Raw genomic sequence first — 23,878 nt, forward strand, 5'->3', positions numbered from 1 at the left:
ACAAAGAATAAAATGGCTACTATATATCTTGGGTTGTAATGGTGCCTAAATAGGATCTAGATTTAGTGATGGAAAAGGGTTGTTTTAAATCACTGCTTCTAAAAAGAATTGGTTTTACCTTATACATAATGGCTTTGCATACTAAAAATATAACAGATGATATCTCCTGAAACCCAATGACTCTTCTGATGGTTCTTCCCTCAGTTATTTCTCATAATGGCCAGGATGGACAAATAAAATATAACAATGCTACAAGAATTCATTCTCATGGGAGTCACAGATCATCCTGAGCTGCAGGCTCCATTATTGGGGCTCTTCCTCATCATCTACTTGATCTCAGGGCTGGGCAACTTGAGCATGGTCATCCTCACCAAGATGGACATCAGGTTACAAATACCCATGTGCTTTTTTATCAGGCATCTGGCTTTCATTGATCTGGGTTATTCAACAGCTGTGGGACCCAAAATGTTGGTAAGTTTTATAACAATTCAAAATACGATTCCCTATAATTGGTGTGGTACACAGCTAGCTTTCTACAGCTTCTTCATCATTTGTGAACTATTCATTTTGTCAGCAATGGCCTATAACGACTACATGGCCATCTGTAACCCTCTGCTTTACACAGTTGTCATGTCTCAAAGGGTATGTTGGTGTTGGTAGCAGTCCCGTATCTCTACAGTGCCTTTCTCTCTCTGATAACTACCATAAAATTTTTTATTTCATCTTTCTGTGTAATTAGTCATTTCTACTGTGACAGTCTTCCTTTGTTAACTTTGCTGTGCTCAAGCACATGTGAAATTGAGTTGATAATACTGATCTTTTCAACATTTAATTTGGTTTCATCTCTCGTGATAGTCCTTGTGTCCTACATACTGATCCTCATGGCCATCCTTAAGATGAACTCTGCAGAGGGCAGGCACAAGGCCTCTCCACTTGTGGATCTCACCTGACAGTGGTAATTGTATTATATGCAACTCTATTCTTTCTGTACATGCAACCAAAGTCCAGTCATTCCTTTGATACTGATAAAATGGCTTCTGTATTTTACACATTGGTAATACCCATGCTGAATCCCATGATCTACAGCTTGAGGAACAAAGAGGTAGAAGGTGCTCTGCTTAGGATATGGAAAAACCCATGAAACACCCTAATTAAAGTTCAATATAGAGTGTATATACAATAAACTAGATTATAGACAGCTGTTTATTATATATAATAAGCACTTAGAAAGCTGTAATGTGTAAAAGTCATGGGAAACTAGAAAAGTTTTTCTTATTTTCCATTTACAGCTGTTCAAGCAGTGATCACCCTTCTGGTACGAAGTTTGATTTCTGTCCTCAAGTTTCAGTGAAAGTGCCTGAAATCTGGACCACTATTCTCACATTGCCAAGTGCTTGTTACAACTGAAGGGAAGTCTTTCTTAATGTGTCTCCCATTAGATAATCTTTTTAAGAAGGCATTATTGTATCCTGTAATAAAATATTTTCTTTGTATCTCACAGTCTGTTTAAATACCAGTGGCCATCATGCTGGCTGGCATAGAGAAGATAGCATTTACTGTTTTATGTGCTGTGTATATAGACAGAAATGAAGAATACATCAAAATATCTAACATAGTGATGTTTAACTCTATCTCTCTGTGATGGGTGGAATCTCAGATTTCTGTGAAATTATCATGTGAACTCATATATGCTTGGGGAAGTAGAAATAAAAGTGTAATTATTTTCTAGTGTTATATGGTGTACAGTAAGAATCCAAAAGAATCTTCAAGCTAAAACATTATAAATAATGAATTTTTCAAGGTCAGTGGATATAAGGTCAGCATATAAGAGATCAATTATTTTCCTATATACTACAAAAAAACAGGCAAAAATTAAATTTTAATCTATTAATTACACCAAAAACTCTATAAAATACTTAGGGAAAAATGTAATGAATGATTTGCATCACTTCTTTGCTAGAAAATGTAAAAACATTACTGAGTTATTTAACAAGACATAATGTAACAATATACCATGTCAATTGGGTGAACACAGAACTGTTATGATGAGGTCAGTTCTCGCTAATTTTCCTGTAGATTTAATGTGGTAGCAACAAAAATTCCAATAACATTTTTAATACTCAAATCTATATCAAAATTTGTGTGAAAATGCAAAGGATCAAGAATAGCCACAGCAATATCTTAGAAGAGGAAAGAGTACAGAAGACTTCCAATAACAGATAGTAATTCTTTTAATAAAGCTCAATGATTTAAACAACTGTGCCATCAGTATATGTATGGACAGATCAATAAAATAAACAAAGAAGTCCAAATATAGACTCATGTATATAATTTCACTCTATTTAAAACAAAGTTCCACACATTGAGGTGAGGAAAGGAGGGTGTCTCAGAAAATAGACCTATTTTGATTAGGATTCCTGTGTAAAACATGAACCTTAGTCATTTACTTGCATCCTATGGAAAAATAAATTGAGATATATTGTGACTATAAATGTGAACGCTAAAACTACACAATTTCTTGAATAAAAGTAAAATAATATTTTCATGACGAGAAAAGCAAAGATTTCTTAGGGCATAAAAAATAATATCACTAAAAGTTAGATGAAGAGCACTCTATTCAAAATAAAAACTTTCATTGATCAAAATACATTATAGGAAGGTGAAAAGGAAATTCTGAGATAACACTCTTGAAACACATACGCGCTACAAAGTACTGATAAGAGAAGTTTGAAAACAAAACAGCAAATAAAAACAAAACAACAAATTGCTTAACTCCTAAAATTGTATGATTGAGACAGTCAACCTATTAGGAAAAAGAAAAAGAAAGGCAAGACACATGAAGAAATACTTTACAAAAGAGGATAATAAAACAGCTGAAAACTAAAATACAAAAATGTGTTAAAAAATCATTAATCATTAGATAAATACAAGTTAAGACTCTACTGTGATATCTCTACACACCAACCAAGATGGCTAAAATTCAAAAGTTTGTTTGAACAACAATTCAAAATGTTGAGGAGAATGTGGAGAAACTGAAATTCTTTTACTTTCTTGAGGCAATGTACATTGCTATAAAAACTTTGTGGAAAAATGATGGTAAATATTTAATTTTAGTATGTGTATCATCTGTGATGCAGCAATTTCCTTCCTGTGTTATGTCCACTGGAAGATAAGTAATAGAATGTTTTTGGCAGATATTATTATTATAGATGTCACATGCTTATCAAGGATAAAATGGGTGAATATATAATGGAATTTTCAAAAAATGCATTCTACACATCAATGCAAGAAAAAAGAGAAGAGAAGGAGAAGGAGTAGGAGAAAGGGGAAGAAGATGAGTGGATATAATGTGAAGCGAAAGATATCACACTCTGCAAAAATTACACCCATATAAACAAATATAAATGATACTGAGCTGTACTCATAAGATACAAGCACATTATATGTTATACAGTTTGATTTTGAGTGTGTGATACAGTTAAAGGAGTAAAGCATGTAAACGAGAATGCAAGGTGGATATCATATTTGAAAACCAATTACATAAATTACATAAATTAGTATTATTGTAAGTTAAAAGAAAGAATAAAACAGATTTATGATAAATTTAACACCAATTTGTACCCAACTGTAAAGTAGGGCAGAATAGAAGAAAACAATGTTATATGTGATAACCGTAAAAGTCCTACATATATGGGGAGGATGACTAGGTTGAGCACAGAGGATTTTTAGGGCAGTGAAATACTCTGTGGGATATTAGAATGATGTATACATATCATTACATTTTTAAAAACTGTATAAAACTTGGAATAGTGAAAGATTGAAAACTTTCCCTCTGAAATTGCCCCCAAGACTAAGAGACCTAGTCTCACCGTTTATCTTCAGTGTGTCTTAGAAATTGTAGCTGGTTCACTATGATAACGTAAGAAATAAAAGATATAAAGATAGGAAATCACACTTTGCCATATTCTTTTCATTTTTTGGTGAAAGTTATGATTAACAACATTGAGAAAAACCTATAAATAATGTACTAGAAATGATAAGTGAATTTAGCATATTTGCTGGATACAAAATACGTTTAGAAAAATCAATTTTATTTCTACATGCTACCTACAAAAATTAAAAAATAAAATTTAACGAACTATAAGATTTATGAAACCATTTAAAAAGGAAATCTAGTTTAGGAATAAATCTAAGACCTCAGTAATGATATGTATACAAATTTAAAAAGTCATTTAAAAAACATAAATCAATGAATATTCATACCAAATATGTCCATGGAATGGAAAGTTTAATATTGTAATAAAGTTCAATATCTTTAGATTGCTGTATAGTTTCAATACAACCTTAACATAATTCCTTTTTTCCTGCCTTCCTCCTTCCCTTCCCCACCTCTTATTCCCCCTGCTTCTTTTCTGTCTGTCTTCTTCGTTTTAGAACTTTGGATGATGATGAGTGTAAAATTTATTCAGAAAGGCAAAACACCAAAAATAGCAAAGGGAATCTTGAAGAAAGAGAATAAATTTTCATGAGTTATGCTACCAGCCGTCATGATCTGTTATAAAGCTATATAATTAACAAAACATTTTCCTGAGGACAGACAGGCTGGTCAATGGAATAAAGTAGTGACTCCAGAAGCAGATGCACACATATACTGCTACCTAACTTATGACAGAGGTGTTGCTATTTTCCAAAGGAGAAAGAATTATCTTTTTAATGCATGCTATTAGGCAACTTGTATATTTATTTTGAGGGAATGTAAAAGGAATCTGAATATCTACCCATACCCTATACAGAATCATTTCTACCTGGATTAAAGATCTAAATGTGAAAAAAAAAATAAACCTTTTAGAGGAAAACATAGGGGGCTATCTCTGTGATATTGGAATATGTACAAATTTTTAAAGAGAACACACAAAGCAATAAGCATAGAATATTTAAAAAGATTAATTGAACTATATTAAGAAATTCTGTTCATCAAAATTAATAGTGTCAAAAGGGAAACTCTCATAGTGAGAGAGTTTATTTTTATCAGAGCTACATAATCAGACTTGTTTCTGACAGATGACTCATGCAAAATATAGAATAACTCTTACAAATCAACAAATAGTTGACATGTAATACAATAGAAAAATGGCAAAAGATGTGAATGAGCCCTTTTCAAAAGAAAATATCGAATTGGCCTTTAAATACATGAAAAGTTTCTCAATTTCATTCAGCATTAGTATAATACAAACTAAAACCACAATAATACCCATATATATCATCCAGAATGGCTAGAAGGGAAATAATAGAAAATACTAAATCTTGACAAGGAGATTGAAAATCATATCTATTTGCACTGTTAGTAGGAATGTGCATTGATCTAGCAAGTCTGGAAATTTATTTGGCTATATTTACTAATGCTGAATATTCATACCTTATGACTCAGCAATTTCAGGGCAATGAATATACTGAAATAGGAATACATTCAAGATTAAGCCAATCTAGATTGAATATCGGTATGGAAACAAAGGATGCTGGGGTAGCTGATTTTAATTACCATTATCAGGATATTTTCGTATACATCAGTTTTTTATAAACCATAAATGATTGCCTTTAATAGATAAACAAAAAAGCCAAGTTTTATTATTTTATAAATGTGAACAGAAAGCTAGTTTTATGTTCATTAAGGCATGGATGTATTATAATATTTATAATATAACATATATCAGAATATCTATAATATCACTAGTCATAAAACCTCCAAATTAGAACCACTTCTATTTGACAATAAAATAAAGGATAAGTAATTTGTGGTATAATCACAAAAAGGCATTGTACATAGGTGAGACTGAGCTATCTAGAACTACCTATAATGATAGATTAAGTGAAAGAACCCAGACACACAAAAATAACATGTATAGGATTTCTTCTATATGAAATAATAAAAATATGTGAAAATAATTTATGCTGTTGGAAGTCAGAAGAGTGGTTATTCATTTGTGTGTGTGTGTGTAAGAGGACAGTTTATGCTAGAAAGGAGAGTAAAGGACTCTTCTGGGGTACTGATAATGTTTTATTTTATTTTTGTTGTCACAATTGCTGTTTAATTTGGATTATCATTACACAATGTGGTAAGTTTGTAAATGTTATTTATGATGTATGCATATTATGCTTCAATAAGTTAAAACACCACAAAGGAGAAATAGTTATACATATATATTATTTTCCCTTGAGAATTTTTGAAACAATGCAATAAGCATTGTTCAAACATCTCTCCATTATGTCCTCAGCCATAAAGCCATAAAAAGCCACTGTATTAAAAGGAGATAATTGTTACCAGAAAAGCTAAAATGGCTATCCTACAGATGCAATGTTTTGATTTCAGATCTCTAGGTTGCAGTAGCAAAGAATTAATGAAGAGACACTGTGGAAAGGTATCTGACATAACATTATATGGAAATATAAATACGTGTTGTATAATTAGCAGATACTCCATTGGCTTTGTTTGGAGATTTCAAATGCATTAGGCATGGTTAACCAATTGTATCCTTTCTCCTCAGGGAGGATCTCAAATGAGGAAACAAACCCATAAATTCTTATTTTTAAGTTATGGTAGGGACACAAGGAGAGCATAGAGTGATTCCTCATTAGAGGTGTTTATACTACACCTATTTCCAGGACTAGTTTTCAGAGTTCCAGTGACGCTTCATGGCCTTATTTCCTATTTAAACTGTAGTGTCTAATACCCTACCCGGTTGATTTAGCCACAGCTTTAGCAGTCTGTTTTGATAACTGAAGTTTCTGGGCCAGTATGATGTTGTAAATATCTTTTTTTTTTTAAAGATTGGCACCTGGGCTAACAACTGTTACCAATCTTCCTTTTTTTTTTTTCTTTTAAGGATTGGCACCTGGGCTAACAACTGTTGCCAATCTTTTTTTTTTCTGCTTAATTTCCCAAATCCGCCCACCCCCACCCCAGTACATAGTTGTATATCTTACTTTATCTTAGATGCAGGTCCTTCTAGTTGTGGGTTGTGGGACAGTGCCTCAATGTGGCCTGACAAACGGTGCCATGTCCGCGCCCAGGATCCGAACCCTGGGCCGCCGCAGCAGAGCACATGAACTTAACCAATCGGCCACGGAGCTGGCCCCTGTAAATATCTTTATTATTATTTTTTTAATGAAAGCTACAGATTTACTTCGATGCAGTTACTTGATATTCTTTGAATAGTAAAGAATGCAACCTCTGAAAAGGGAGTGCATGTTGTTAAGAAACTCCACCTCCAAATGCTTAAAATTGTCATGATTATTTTCTTTTGCTTGGACCCTTAATCAGGATGTCAGGTATGATATTATTATTTCTAGTCAAGCAGATTTGTTTCAGAATTTTTAACCTGAAATATTAACAGATTTCCATAGTGTTTACAAGTTACTATTAAATTAAAAGGACTATATAAGTATTTTACAATCCTTGAAATTCTGTTTCAGTTGTGCCATATGTTTCCCAGATTTACTTCTTTCATTGAAAGGATCAATGTCATTTGCAAGTAATCACTTTCAGTTGGAGGTGAGGCCAAAGCAAAATATTAAAGCATCTAATTTGCTTCATGGAAGCTCCGTCACACCAATATGTCTGATTAGTAAGAGCACTGCCTCTTCTTCTTTTCTTAGAAGTCTTGGAGGAGTCTTTGAAATGTCATCAAACTGTCCCTTGAATGACCAAATAAAAACTAATAGAGATTGGAACTAAGATTGAAATCTGTACAAACACAGATTTAAACAACGAACAGTCTTTGCAAAGTTATAAAATAGGAATGTGTAGTTTACCTCAAATTAAGGGCTCTTTCCACTCATTTATTTAACACGTCTTCCTAGAACTCTCTTTATTACCACTCCAAAATTACTTCGCATTCAGATAAATATATTTAAATGAGTATTTTATTGATGTTGTCACTTATTTTAGTGTTGAAAGCACTAAAATAAGCAGGGGGAGATATGGTGGGGCTAGGAATGATTTAACTTCCTTAACCTCTATACTAGGGTAGTTTTGTAGTGATGGTCAAATGCTCAGCTTTACCCATTGTAATTTTAATTGTTTTGAGAATCTTGAGACAAAAAAGAAATAAAATCAGTTAGAAATGTCAGAACCAGTCTATCTTCAATAATCACATAAAATAATGTAATTGTAAATAGAACCATGTAAAGAAAAATGCTTAATGCTTTACATAGAACTCTAAGGATGGAGAGAAAAATATCTCATATCTTTTCTCACATAGAGGGAGACACATTTACTAGCATAGATTTAGAAAATAGCACAGTTTTTCAACTTCTCATTTATTAAATCAAACGAGATTTATGGTGCTTTTTATATCCACTAAAATTATGTCCCTAAATGTATTGTCTCTTGATAATTAATTCAATGTCCTGAACAATTCACAACTAATCCAATTTCTGTCTATGGATTTGCCTATTCTGGATATTTCATATAATGGAATTGTACAATATGTGGCTTTTTATACCTGGCTGCTTTCACTTAGCATAATGCTTTAAATAGTCATTCATGTTGCAGCGGGTATCAGTACTTCTTTTCTTTTATGGCTTATTGATATCCCATTGTATGGATATACCACATTTTTTATCCATTCATCAGTTTATGGGCATTTGGGTTGTTTCTACTTTTGATTATTATGAATAATGCTGCTGTGAACATTTACCCACAAGTTTTTGTAGGAGAACGTGTGTTTTTTAAACTTTTGATTACTGTATCTAGTAGCAGAATTGCTAGGTCATAATGATCATTCTACAGTAAACTTATTGAATATCCATCCAACTGTAGTCATGGCATGTTTGTTTCTCTTTTTGTCACCATGAAGATTTTTAATCTGTCTTTCTGTGGGTACAATGTCATCCATAATTTCTACAGTGACAGTCTCCCCTTGTTATCTTTGCTGTGCTAAAATACATGACATTAAGTGATTATTCTGATATTATCAGGTTTTGATTTGCTATCCCTTCTGATAGTTCTTATGTTTTACTTGCTCATGCTCAGAAACATTCTCAGGATGAACTCTGTTGAGCATAAGTGCAAGGGTTTTTCCACCTGTGATTCCTACCTGATAGTGGTCACAGCGTTCTGTGGGACTTTAAAATTTATGTATGTACAGACCAAGTCCAGTCATTCCTTTGACACTAATAAGTGGCTTCCATATTTTATACCCTCATTATCCCCATGTTGAATCCCTTGATCTATAGCCTGAGGAACACAGATGTTAAATATGCCCTACATAAGCTGTCAAAAGATATGCAATATCTTTTCTTAAAGTTCACTGTCCATTGTGATTCCTATAAATTAGGGTATGACTTTAAGCTTTGTTGAGTGTGCATTGGGATGAAAAAGCAAGCACAACTATGTTAATCATATATTAGAGATTGCCTACTATGTTCCAGTCACAATTCTAAGTGCTATAAATACAGTAGTGAAAAAAAAGTAAAAATATTTACCCTCTTCGAGGGAGAACTATAAAATTTAAGCACACTAGTTAAGTAAATTTTATAGCACAATAGAGTGGATTGGGAACTATAGACCATAAGAGCAGTCAAGCAGAGTGGGTATGCTGCTTGGGAGTAAGGAAGAATAGTTGGTACAAAAAGGGCTTCAAATAACTCGTGTTATTCTCAACATTTTGAATAAACTCTCAGGTGCTAATGTGTTTGTGTATGTGTGTGTATTTTTAGGCAAGCACACTTCTATTTTAGCCTTCATACTTTCCTGTGTGGAGTTTAAAATCAAATTTGATTATGGTTTTGACAAATAAAAATGGCGGGGCCGGCTCCATGGCTGAGTGGTTAAGTTCGTGCGCTCTGCTGTGGCAGCCCAGGGTTCGCATTCTGGGCGCTGACATGGCACCGCTCCTCAGGCCACGGTGAGGCCATGGTGAGGCAGCGTCCCACATCCCACAACTAGAAGGACATGCAACTAAGATATACAACTGTGTACAGGTGGGTTTGGGGAGATAAAGCAGGAAAAAAAAACAAATAAAAATGGCAAGCAATAGGATATATTGGAGTATATGAGGAAGCCATTTGGTGTAAACCTAATTCGGCCTGAGCTTGTCTTTCCAAAAGGGCCTGACCGAGGCTGTTGAGCATGCATTGTATATCTGCTTTAGAGATACGCTATGGCAAGAGCAGAAGGCCCTTGAGATAAAGGTGAAACTTCCCTCCCCCTCCCAATGTTGGCATCTCCTTAAAGTTTAAGCATCTTTCTTTAGGCTGGGAACGGATTGCAGTGCTCATCTGTGACTGCCCAGCCTGAGGCAACACACCTGTCACCCCGCGGCATTTACTGAGACAGCAGACCCATCTGCCATTTCCATCAATCCCTGTGCTGACAGAACAGCCTCGTGACTATTGTAAAAGGGACATTTCAATCATATGTGAGACATACTCTTTGAAGGTATATAACCACCCTGTATACCCCCACTTCTTTGGAGTGCTCTGTTCCTTTGCGGAAAGACTCTCCCGGGTTATAATCCTCAGATTTAACCTCAGAATAAACTCACCCAAATTTTCATTTATAGATTGGTTATGGATTATTTTTCGTCGACTGTTTCAAGAAGGCTCATTGTAGTATGATGACTAGAAGTCTACACTCATCTGAGTTTGCTCAAATGCCCGCATTCTGCATGGGGATCTTAACTTCCTGTTTTTTTTCTCTTTGCTCTCATTATTTCACATATGAAACCCCTAGAGAGTCTACTAATGTAACACGCTGGTGTTTCCACAACTCGGAAGATCTTCACTGCATCTAATTTTGTCTAAATCAGTCCATTTGTGTATAATACTGGATATACCCATTAAGATACATTTCTTGAGGTCTCCCATGGAAACTTTCAATTTTTTGAAAATTTTATTTTTTTCAGCATTATCTTGATTCTTAAATGTCTGTTTTTGTTTAGTAGGTTGTTGCTTTACCATACTTCTCTGAAAACTAAGAATAATTATTGTTTTAAATGCAAGCTTTAAATGATTTAATACCTTCACATAGGAGGTCTTCTTTATGATAAAATTTATATTAGTCATACTTCCAAATTTCCTCAAATCTGGTTCATACATGTGTGTATTATTTTTGCATTATTTTAGGATTCATAGTTTGAGAGCATTGTTTAGCTAAATCCTATTGTAGGAAGGAAAAGGAGGAAAATCCATGATTTGGTCTATGCTGTATTTCTAATGAAAGTGTATGATATGTAGCAATTTATATGCTTGTTATGTCTTCTGAACAGACTTCCTCACAACCCTCCCTCAATTCCTCCTTTTTTTGGTTTATTTTTAGTATTTTAACATTCATAAGATTTTATTGACTTCATAGAGGAACTGTATGTTTCTTTCTCCAAGGAATAAAATTTTCTATGTAGTCAATAACATTTGAATAAAATTATTACATTAAAATAAAAAATCTATTAGCATATTGTCACTTGAAGATAAATTTACTAAAAAGTTTATACAGTTGATTTTTTTAAATTTCTAAGACAAATTTTTTTACCAAAATTTGAACTATGCATATATACATATAAGAAATTATTTTTATTTCTTAGCAAATATATAATGGTGAAATATTAATTACTTAGTGGTGGCTGTTGTTATTATTAAGCTAAATTTTTTAAGTTAATATTTTTGTGTATCTGTCCTCCCAAAAATATCTTCAGTGAATAACTATGACTTTTATAATGGAAGATAAAAGTCTCTAATATACAGATTTGAAAAAGGTAACTACTAAACAACACCCAATATGCCACTACTAAAATAAGTCTTGGTGTTCCCTTTGATAGTTTTTCAAATGAAAAACCAAAGAGACAACAAAATATATTGAGATTTACAAATATTGATAATATACTTCATTCATTTTAAAAGTTACTCTCTTTATCATTATTAAGTAGACATATATTATTTCAGAGAGTTTTATATTTTCCTTAGATATTAGAAATTTAAAAGTAGGGAATTGATACTAAGTGAAATTTTTGTTGGAATATTTTGAAGATCAATAAATTTTAATGTATAATACAATAATGATATCGAAAGATCAATAATGGTTAGTATAAGAAAAGTCCAAAAATTTTTACTGATGCTGACTGTCTATGAGTAAAACACAATCTGTGATTTAGATCAGGATGATGATAAGAAAGGGGATATATATATATATATATATATACACACACATTCATGTATATGTATGTATATGTCTATGTATGAATATTATATATATACAATATTCATGTATATGGACACTAAGAAACATTGTAGAAAAATTCAAGAATGAAAGAATGAAGAGGATCTCAAATAAGAGATTTGTATTTAATATAACTCCTCTCTACCCCAAAATCAGGTCCAGGTGGCTTAGTCAACTCTAGATTTCTTTGACTAGGAACTTCCTTTAGGGAAAAAGGAGTAAGCAATTATCTGCATATTATTTCAGAAAACTAAACAGGAGGTGTGATTTCCCAACTTTCTTTGTGAATAGAGCTTCCCCTGAAACCAAATTCAGACAAAAGCATTATACAAAAATGCAAAAACATAGCGATGTCAGTCATGAATATATATTCAAAAATTCTAAAGAAAAAGTTAGCAAATTGAATTTAGCAATATGTAAAAATAATAACACACAATGATTGGTTTGTTGCATAAATATATTGTTGGTATAACATTCAAATTCAATTCATGTCATTCATCATTAAGAAACTGAAAAATAGACATTATATGACATCTCAATAGAGGCAAATATTTTAAAGTTCCAATTTCCATTAAGGACAAAAAATTTGACAAAACTAGTATTCAAATTATGCTTCCTAAAGCAGATAAGGGGCATTGATGAAAAACCTATAGCTAACATCAAAGAAAATAGTAAAAGATAAAATATAGTTTCAATAAGATCAGGAAAATGGCAAGTAAGGTTGGTCTTTTAAATTCTATTCAACATTGTACTGAAAGTTGTCTCCAACTTTGTAGGGTAAGAGAAAAAAAGGAATAGAAAAATCATCCATATGAAAAAGGTGAAAGTGAAACTTTTTATTAGTAGATGACATGACCGTGCATATAGAAAATCTAACAGAATTCATAAATAATTAGGAGAAAAAAGTGAACTTAAAGATTGAAGATGAAAGATTAATATGCAAAATAATGTATATTTCCACATATTACCAATGAAAAATAAGTGGAATTTTAAAATATCTATTGTACAGAAGCATTAAAACTACAAAATACTTAAAGATCAATCTGAGTAAGCATATGGAATTCTGTACTGTAAAACTTAGGAAACACTGGTAAAAAGAAATTAAAAAATGATAAATAAATGAAAAAATATCATGTTTTTTTGCTCAAATGTTCAATATAGTTGATAAAAAATGTCTTCAAATGTATCAGAGCAGCTGCAATAAAATTCAAGTAGGCATTTTTTGGGTACAAATAGAGAAACTGAAACAAAAACATCTAAAGAAATGCAAAAGAACCAGAATAGACAAATCAAAATAAAAAAAATTGTACTACAAACATGAAGAAAACACTAATGAATTTCTATCCTCTTCTAAGGATACAGTTATTAAGACAGTGTGGAAGTGTCATAAAAATTCACAAATAAATGAAAAAGTATTGATAGTCCAAAAATAGACCCACACATATATCTACAGCTAATTCTCCAGAAAATCAAAGGCACAAAAACAATTCGGTGGAAAAAGTATATATTTGTCAACAAATGGTCTTGGAATAATCGAATGTGCATATGCAAAATAATGAACATCAAGCTATAACCCATTCAAAGATTCGCAAAACATCACTCATAGATGTAAAGGTAATACCTAAAAGTCTAAAAATTCTAGGAGAAAACATAGAAGAAAATCTCCATGAACTTTGTTATGCAAAAATTTCTGAGAAACAACACCAAAAACAAAATTACTTGATAAAGTAAATATTTGATACATTTTACAACATCAAAATTTAAGTCTTCTGATTTTCAAAAGATTATCTAAGAGGGTACAAAACCAAGTTATATTCTGGGATACAGTATATTCAAGTAATGTCTCATACAGGACTTAATTCCACAATGTGTACAGGAGTCTCAAAAATCAATAATTATAGAAAGACTCTTAGAATCATCAAAACATTTAAAAAAATTGCTTCACTAAATAACATAGGAAGGTGCCAAACAAACACATAAAATGTGGCTTGGCATCGTTATTCATTAATGAAATTAGGTTTGCAATTTCAATGCATGTTGACTATAGTTAACAATACTATGTTGTGTACTTGAAAGATTCTAAGAGCGTATTTCTTAAATGTTCTTACCACAAGAATGACAAAATGTTAATCATGTGAGGTAATGGAAGTATTAACTAAAAATATCATGGTAACCATTTCACAATATATACATATGTCAAATACCATTGTACACCTTAAACTTACCTAATGCAATGTGTCAATTATACCTCAATAAAATTGAAGAAAGCTCAATGAAATAGCACTGTATATCACAGTATCTAGGTGATAAATATGTGGAGGAACTGTATGTTTCAAACATTGCTGATGGAAAAGTAAAATGGTATAAAGAGTAAAACAATCTTGTTAAGCATCACTGTCTTAAAAATTAAACATTTATCTTTTATAACATTTAGCCATTCCACTCTCTTGTATTTACCCAAGAAATGAAACGACATTTCATTACAAATGCTTGCATGCAAGCTTTATTTGTAATAACCAAAAACTAGGAAGAATCCAAATGTTTATCCAACTGAGAATACAGAAACAAATTGTGAGATTTCCAGGAAGTGAGTATCAGTCAGCAATAAACCATAATAAATTATTGGTACATGCAAAAATATGGATGGCTTTCAAAATAATTATGCTGAGTGAAAGACACCAAACAAAAAGGAATTTATAATCTATAATTACATTTACAAAAAAATACAAACTAATTTATAGTTATACTAAATAGATCAAACTAGAAGTCCAAGAAAGTATGAGTAAAGGATATAAAAGACACATAGCTTGGAAAGAAACTAAGCTGTCCCTATTTGTAAATGATGTGATACCTAATAGAAAATCTCAGGGAATCTACACACACAAGCAAAATAACCTAGAACAAACATTTGAGTTCAGCAAGGTGATATAATGCAGGTTCAACAAAAAATACAAATGTCATATATATATATAATACAATAAACCAAAATATAAAAGAAGAACATTTAAAACCACTCCACATTTAATGAAATACTTCTGTAGAAACTAAAAAAATATACAAAAAGTGTATGCTGAAAATTACAAAATACTGATTATATAAATCAAAGATCTGAATGAATAGGTAAATATACTGAGTTCATAGGTTAGAGGACTAAATGTAGTAAAGGTATCTGTTCTTTTCAAAATGATCCATAAGTTTAATGTAAGCCCAGTTAAAATCCCAGTAAATTTGTCTATAAATCTAGCTGAGTTTACACTAAAATTTACCTGAAAAGCCAAGGTCCTAGCATAGCTAAATACATTTGAAAATGTAGAATAGGGGCCGCTCCATGGCCTAGCGGTTAAGTTCCTGCACTCTGCTTTGGTGGCTCGGGTTTCACTGGTTCAGACCCTGGGTGCAGACATGGCACCGCTCATCAGGCCACACTGAGGCAGCATGCCACATGCCACAACTAGAAGGACCCACAACTAAAATATACAGCTATGTACTGGGGGGATTTGGGGAGAAAAAGCAGCAAAAAAGAAAGATTGGCAACAGTTGTTAGCTCAGGTGCCAATCTTTAAAATAAAGAGAAAATGTAGAATAATAAGGAAAGAAATACTCTACTCCATGTTAAGACTTACTATATAGCTACAGTCTGTGATACAGGTGGAGAGATTGAAACATAAATCAATGGAACATAATTGAGAACACAGAAATAGACCTTTGAAAAGATTTATTAACTCTTGATGGTACAAAGGTAATTCAACAAAAGAAGGATAGCTTTTTTAAAAAAAAATGGCACTGGAATAATTGGAAGTCCACGAGATAAACAAGTAATGTTGATTGAAACCTGATACAACTTAAACTGATTTAAACTAACTCAAAATAGAAAACAATGTAAAACTATAAAATATTTAGACAAAAACATAGGAGAAAATCTATATCTGGGACCTAGAGCTAATGAAGAGCTTATAGACACGACATCAAAGACACAATCTCTAAGTAAACATGCATAAATTGGACTGAATCAGATTTAAAACAACTTACTAAACTCACTCTTGCACACTTACCTCAGGGAAATGAAAACATGTTGAGATGATCACCTTTATGAAAATGTTTATAGAAGCTTTATTCATGATAGCTGAAAACTGGACACAACCCAAATGTCTTTCAATTGGTGACACAAACTGTGTGATTAATACCATGAAACGCTACACATAAGTAATAAAGGAACAAACAGTTGATACACACAAAAATATGAATGGACATCAAGAGGATTGAATTGAGTAAAAGGAGCCTACTGCAGGTTACAAATGCTATTTCCTTTATAAAACATTCTTCAACAGACAAAATTACAGTAATGGAAAACAGTTTAGTGGTTGAATAAATATGTGGGAATGAGAGAATGGAAGGGGACTTGAACATAAAGGAAGGGCATAAGGGATCTTTGTGGTGATGAAAAGGTCTGTACGTTGACTGTTGCAGTGGTCACATAAATGTACATTTATGAGAAAATTGTGTAGAAGTATATATATGCACAAACACACAAATGAGTGCATGGACAATTGGTGAAATCTTAACAAAGTCGGTGGATGGTACTAATGTTAATTTCATGGTCATGATATTGTACTATATTTATATACTGTATTTACTACATTTATTACTACTTGAAGGAACTTAGTGGAACATAGGAACTCTCTGTGCCTTTTTTTTACAACTTCTTGTAAATCTATAATGACTTTAAAAGAAGTTAAATAAAAGCAAATCAAAGACTGCCTGGGACAGTGTGGGGCAAGAAATAGTAGAGTGGAGGTATTAGGGTGTCACCACAAAAATTTGGGCATGCAGATATGTTCATTATCATGATAATTTTAATTGTTTTTCAATGCACACACGTCAAAACTAATCATATTTCAGAATTTGTATACATACTGTTTATTATTTTCAATTATATCTCAATAAAGTGTTTTATTTAATTAGTAAACATTACAGTAAATCAAACCAAAAACAAGGGAAAACGTCAATAATAGAAGCGTACATCTTACAATGATACCAATTAACAAGAGAAAAACATAATTGGGTACCTGCCATAGATGTGAAGATCCAGGAACACTCATGTATTTACTGGTGGAAGAGTGTATGGGTACAACCAAACTGAAATATTTTTTAAAAAATAATTGATATGTTATATCTTCTCTTCCCAAGACATCTCACTACTCTGTGTGTACATAATTGTGGGTGTGTGTAGATGTAAATATAGATACATCTGTATCTATATACATACAAACATACACACAGAAGCAGATATTTGATATTTTCATCACAGAGAATTTGTTTACAACATATTAACATGGAAAGCTCAAGGCTTTTCATTGGATTGTTCACTGTAGTAGTGTTGGTGATAGTTGTGATTACAGGCAAAGAAAATATCTATCAGAAAACATAAATCCATGACTTTTTTTATATATTACTGACTGTAATGAAGAAAGAAGCAAAAATGCCACAATATGGATTCATCACAAATAATTGAAGTTAATTAAATTCAACAATGCAGTTTACAGCAAGATAACATAATGAAACATATGTAAACAAAATATTACATTTTTGCATAACATATTGATCATGTGGGCAGATATCAAGCACAATAGGATATGTATGAAGGGGGACAAAAAGGAACTGGAGTGAGTATTGGACGTTATGGGAAAACAAGAAATGTAATAAAGACAGATATAGTGAAAAGAAGTCCTGAACAGACAGATGATAACAATTCACTATGACACAAGAATGAGAAAGAGGAGTAATTTATTCCTCTCCAAATGGTCTAAAAGAAAAATAAAAGAACAAGAATCAAAAAAAAAAAAAGAGAGAGAGAGAGCCAGAGAAGAAAACAAACACCTTATATGCATAATACATTATTATTTTGTGTTCATTGATATTTTAAATAATGCGATAGGACAGTGTTTAAATACATTTCCACGTGTCATCTCTTTAAAGAGATCATTGCAGAGCTAGAAGAATACTAAAAAGCTTGTTGCATAGAGAAAATATATTAATCCATTTTCCTATATGGTTGTCTTAGTAAGGGTACCACAGAAACACAGAACCAAAAGGAGAATACACACACACACACACACACACACATACACACATATATATAGAGAGAGAGAGAATGAGAGAGAGGGAGATTGATGTTAGGGTTTTGGCTCGTGCAATTGTCAGGGCTAGCAAGGCAGAAAACTGTGGGCAGGCTGGCACTGCAAGAGTTGATAGCTTAGTTTTGAGTATAAAGGTGGGAAACCAGGGTAGAGTTTTTGTATTGCAGATATTGCAGTCTGGAGCAGAATTCCTTTGGAGGTACCAATCTTTTCTCTTTATAACTTCAACTCATTGGGTGCGGCCCGCCCACATTCTGCAGGGGAATTGACTGTACTCAAAATCTTCTAGAATGGTGTTTGACCAAACAACTGGGCACCCAAGCTTTGCCACATGGCCACAAATTTAGTCATCAAAGGGGAAAGAAAAGGAAAGCTAGTCAAGAATAAAATGTAGGAATGCAATATACAAACAAACAAATATATCTAACTCACTTGCTGGTAAATACAAATTGCTCTGGGCAATTAACAAACACACCCTCTCCTTTGCATTCTGTTAAGCTTTCAAATACTTCAGGGACAATCACAAAATTGCTTGGCATCTCCACAGAGATTGAGTCAGAGGATGAAAAAGAACCTATAAATTGTTCTCACTATGACATGTTATGAAGCACACGGGGGAGCCAACACAGAGGTTTCATTATAGGTAAACAGAATATTTTATGTGGTGACATATTTTACTAATATCTGAATAGTTTGGATGACATTTGCAAGATGGCAAAGTATAACAAGATATTAGGATTTCTAGTTCACTTTTGTGTGCATTCTGCTATTGACAATACGTGAGCAGAATAGAACTGCTCTTTTATTCTTCAGATAAATTGTTAAAATATTTTCAGAAATGCTATTGACTATTGGAATGTCAATGCCACATTGCTTATGTAACATTTTCATTTATATAAATAATTAATAAAGTCAATATTAAAGGCTAAAATCAAGAGAGAATAAAGAGTAATTAAAGTCAGGAATAGGGAAAAAAATATATAGATAGCGGAATTGAGAATGTGGACGTAGTCAGTTTCTAGTCTGATATCATTCCAGACCCTTAATCATTTAGTGACTCTATGCCTTTCTTATCTTCTTCTCAAAAATATTGTAATAATTTATATATAATTCAATGTACAAAGGTGAACATTTTTCTGATCTCTTCATGAGCAAAAAGCAAATTTCTACTCAACATTGAGATGCAAAAAGCAATTTTTGGAGGTTAGGAGACTTTTATAACACAGTTTTATGGTGATGGTACAATGAAAAGCATGTTCACTTTCCAGTGGAATCTAACAGAAAGCAGATATAATTTTATCAAAAAACTTTAAAAAATAATATTCTGATGATGAATTCAGATAGTAAACAATGAAAAGGTAATTTGATCTTTTCCATAGAACTCTAAAGCTGGTGAGAGAAAGCCCTTCTATCCTCCTTTATATTATAGGAAATCAATACTTATGAAAATGATTTATTTTCTTTAGCTTTTCATTGTTAGGCCTAGACAGAATTTATATTGCTTCTTATTCTGCAGATTTAGAATATTTTTTTCTAACAGTAGTTCAGTGTTTCTGACATAAAAAGTTGTGTACATCAGGGTAGAATAGGATATCAGAATCTCACAACCTTATAATCAATGTTTTATGTGAGAAAGTGTAGATAACCTGTAAACACACTTATAATTTAATATTATAAATTGTATTTTTCCATTTTCACTCTCAGAACTCACTCAGAGACTCCTGATACTGCTATTTTCCTTGTAATCAGGATCAATTCTATTTATTTTTGTGTTTCTTTCTCTTTTTTTTTAAGGAAGCACCTATACTCACAATTTTTTAAATCACTATTTTTTTTTTTTTGGTGCTTTCGCCTCCCGTGCTCATTCTGCTGTTGTATGTTTTAAACTTGATGGGTGATTAGGGATATCTGTATACATCTTTATTTTGTTATATAAGTCCACGTTAAACGTATAGTGGAATGCTTTGTGGTCTTAATGATGTGCTGATAGACTTCAATTAACATCCTGGAAATCATATGTGTATATGCAGAGTTATTTACATGTTTTTTTCTGTGTATTTTGTCTTTCAGTATGCTATTGTGTAATATAGTGATTTTAACCTTCTCTTTAAAGTAGAGAATCTCTTTAACCATAGGGAATTTATATGAAACTTCATTATAGAAAACTAATTCCACTGACCTCACTTTCTTCTCACTTAACCTTTTCCTTATACTATCCTAGGTTCACCCATGACAAAATATACCTTACATGTTACAAAAAACTTCGCATATGTCAGCTCTATTAAAAATGCACCTGGGCAGGGGCTGGCCCCCTCGCTGAGTGGTTAAGTTCGTGCACTCTGCTGCAGGTAGCCCAGTGTTTCATTGGTTCGAATCCTGGGCGTGGACATGGCACTGCTCACCAAACCACGCTGAGGCAGCGTCCCACATACCACAACTAGAAGGACTCACAACGAAGAATATACAACTATGTACCGGGGGGCTTTGGGGAGAAAAAGGAAAAAAAATAAAATCTTTAAAAAAAAAAATCATCCGTGACATTTAAAAAAAAAAATGCACATGGGGAGGAGTACATATGTTAGTTGTTTAGGTAAATATATATTAAATTTGTGTAAGTTAGAAGATAAATTGTTGAAATGAGAGTACATTTGTGGTACAGTTGTACTCGTGGAGTTGGGTCATGGTGGGGGGTACTGGGGCCAGTTACCTAGATAACACTGCTACATCATCACACCCCTTACAAAAAAGTTAAGACATACAAAAATAATTTATAAGTACACATGTGCAAATAATCCATCTCAGGTAGTAGAGTATCTTCACTAAGAAAATAAAAACAAATGCTCAAAAAATCCTATGTGCTTGTTATTTGAGGGATATTTCTGGGTACCATAAGAACACTGAAACTTTTAATTCTCACTTTTCTTCCCAACAACACTGCGAGAAACAGTTGATTTTGCTGATGTGTATAAAGGTGTTAAGTCACAACACTCGCCCAAAGTTCTCCGTTGTATATATCAATAATATAGGGATGGCAGACACAATATCTACCCATGTATATTTCATGTATTTTTTCTACAAAAAGAAAACTAATCTACTATGATCTGCTACAACTTTCACATATTTATACCTGTGTCCAATATTGAGAAAGTTCATTATCTCATCCTGTTCCAGCTATAGGCATAAGGGCTTTCAGGTCAATATATCTTAAAGCATGGCCTTCTAAATATTTCTACACATCATTGGGATTCGGATTCAAAAATTTTATGATGCATTTCACATATATATTGTGTCATATTATGTGTTTTTAATTTTGTAATGTAATTACACAATTGTAATTATATCAAAGACAACAGAAAATGTTAACAATCACCTCTAAAACTACCACCTACAGTTTATATCATTTTTAATTCCTTTATCTACATTTATATATATATCTGTATCTATATCCACACATATATCAGCATTTTCCAGTCTTGGGCCTTTGGAAATTTGGACCGCATAATTCTTTGCTGTGGGATGCTACCCTAATACAGTAGGAGAGTTAGCACCATCACTAGACTGTAGCCATTGGATGCCAATAACACGTCTCCTCCAGGTGTGACAAGCAAAAGACCTCAAAACATTATCAAGTGTTCTTTGGAGGACTAATATTTTTCAGTGGAAAATTAAAAATCTTTCTGTAGCTCCAACTCTCTCTCTGTTTCTTTTACTAAATATGTGTATTTCATTTGCAGGGGGTGGATTATTTCAAGAGTCTAAATTGTAAATTTGATTTATTTTATTTATACCACATTTTTATACCAAAAAGTCACTAGGTTTTACTACAGGAAAGCTATTGACTATGTTGATGTTTCTATCCAGAATAGGTTTTCTGATCAACCTGGATGGAAAAACACAATCTAACAGTGCTGAATGAATTCATTCTTATGGGAATCACAGACCGTCCTGAGCTGCAGGCTCCATTATTTGGGCTCTTCCTTATCATCTATGTGATCTCACTGGTGGGCAACTTGGGCATGATCATCCTCACCAAGATGGACTCCAGGCTACAAACACCCATGTACTTCTTTCTCAGACACCTGGCTTTTACTGATCTTGGTTATTCAACAACCGTGGTACCCAAAATGCTAGTAAGTTTTGTTGTGGATCAAAATACAGTAACCTATTATTTTTGTGCCACACAACTGGCTTTCTTCATCATGTTCATCATTAGTGAGCTTTTTATTCTGTCAGCAATGTCTTATGACCGGTATGTGGCCATATGTGACCCTCTGCTCTACACAGTCATCATGTCTCAAAGGCTATGTCAGGTGCTCGTGGCAATCCCATATCTCTACAGCACATTTCTTTCTCTTCTAATCACCATAAAGCTTTTTAATTTATCTTTCTGTAGATATAATGTCATCAGACAGTTCTACTGTGACAATTTCCCCTTGTTATCTTTGCTTTGCTCAAACACACATGAAGTTGAATTAATGATAATGATTTTCTCAGCTTTTAATTTGGTGTTCACTCTTCTGATAGTTTTTGTGTCTTACTTGTTCATCATTGTAGCAATTCTCAGGATGAACTCTGCTGAGGGTAGGCTCAAGGCTTTTTCCACTTGTGGATCCCACCTGACAGTGGTCACAGTGTTCTATGGCACTTTGATGTTTATGTATGTTAAGCCCAAATCTGGTCATTCCTTTGACACTGATAAAGTGGCCTCCATATTTTACACCCTCATTATCCCCATGTTGAATCCCTTGATCTATAGCTTGAGGAACAAAGAGGTTAAATATGCACTACAAACAATGTGGAAAAAACTATGCAACATACTTTTTTCAGGTTCATTGTCAATTTGATTCCTATAAATTAGGTTAAGGACTCTACACCTTGCTGTGTGTGCCTTTGGGGGATGAGCAAGCAGAAATAAGTTTGTCTTACATTTAGAGAATGTTTTCTATGTGCCAGTCACATGTATCTATGTTGTGAATGCATTAGTGAGCAGAACAGTAAAAATATTTGTATTTTTTCAAGGGAAGAGATGAAATATAATCATAATTATTATGTAAATTTTATAGTACAGTATAACGGGTTAAGACACATAAGAGTAGGTAAGGAGAGTGGGTTTGTTGTGTGAGAGTGAGGAAGAATAGTAGGTACAGAAGGGGAGTTACAATAACTCTTGGGTTGCTCTCAACATTTACAATAAATTCCCCAGTGCACACGTGTGTTTGTGAATTTGGGCGTGATTCTGTCGTTTCACAAAATACAAAAATTTTTATAGTTGCACAAAAAATTGATTCTGATTGTTTGATGGCATTGACTTGATCATTCTTGTTTTGGAAAATAAAAGGAGACAATCCCATAATTTGATCTATACTATAATTTCAATGAACATGTAGCGTGATATATAGCAATTTATATATGTGTTATGTATTCTGGACAAACTTTCTCCTTACGTTCCACATATTCTTCTGGCTTTTTTTGTTTATGCTTAACCTTCATGGGACTTTATTTACATTATAGATTGACTTGACTGTTTTCT

General features: G+C 32.8%; 1 protein-coding gene and 1 pseudogene across 1 annotated transcript; both read left to right on the forward strand.

Moving 5' to 3' along the window:
* The first annotated feature begins 225 nt into the window (after positions 1-225).
* LOC138916786 (olfactory receptor 8K3-like) lies at positions 226-9,321 on the forward strand (annotated as a pseudogene).
* A 12,911-nt stretch (positions 9,322-22,232) lies between these two features.
* OR8K3B (olfactory receptor family 8 subfamily K member 3B) lies at positions 22,233-23,211 on the forward strand. Its single transcript, XM_070230536.1, is given in 2 exon segments — positions 22,233-23,147; positions 23,149-23,211. Coding segments are annotated over 2 exon segments (978 nt in total).
* The last annotated feature ends 667 nt before the right edge of the window (positions 23,212-23,878 follow it).

Source organism: Equus caballus, chromosome 12 (genome assembly GCF_041296265.1).
Source record: "Equus caballus isolate H_3958 breed thoroughbred chromosome 12, TB-T2T, whole genome shotgun sequence".
NCBI lineage: Eukaryota > Metazoa > Chordata > Mammalia > Perissodactyla > Equidae > Equus > Equus caballus.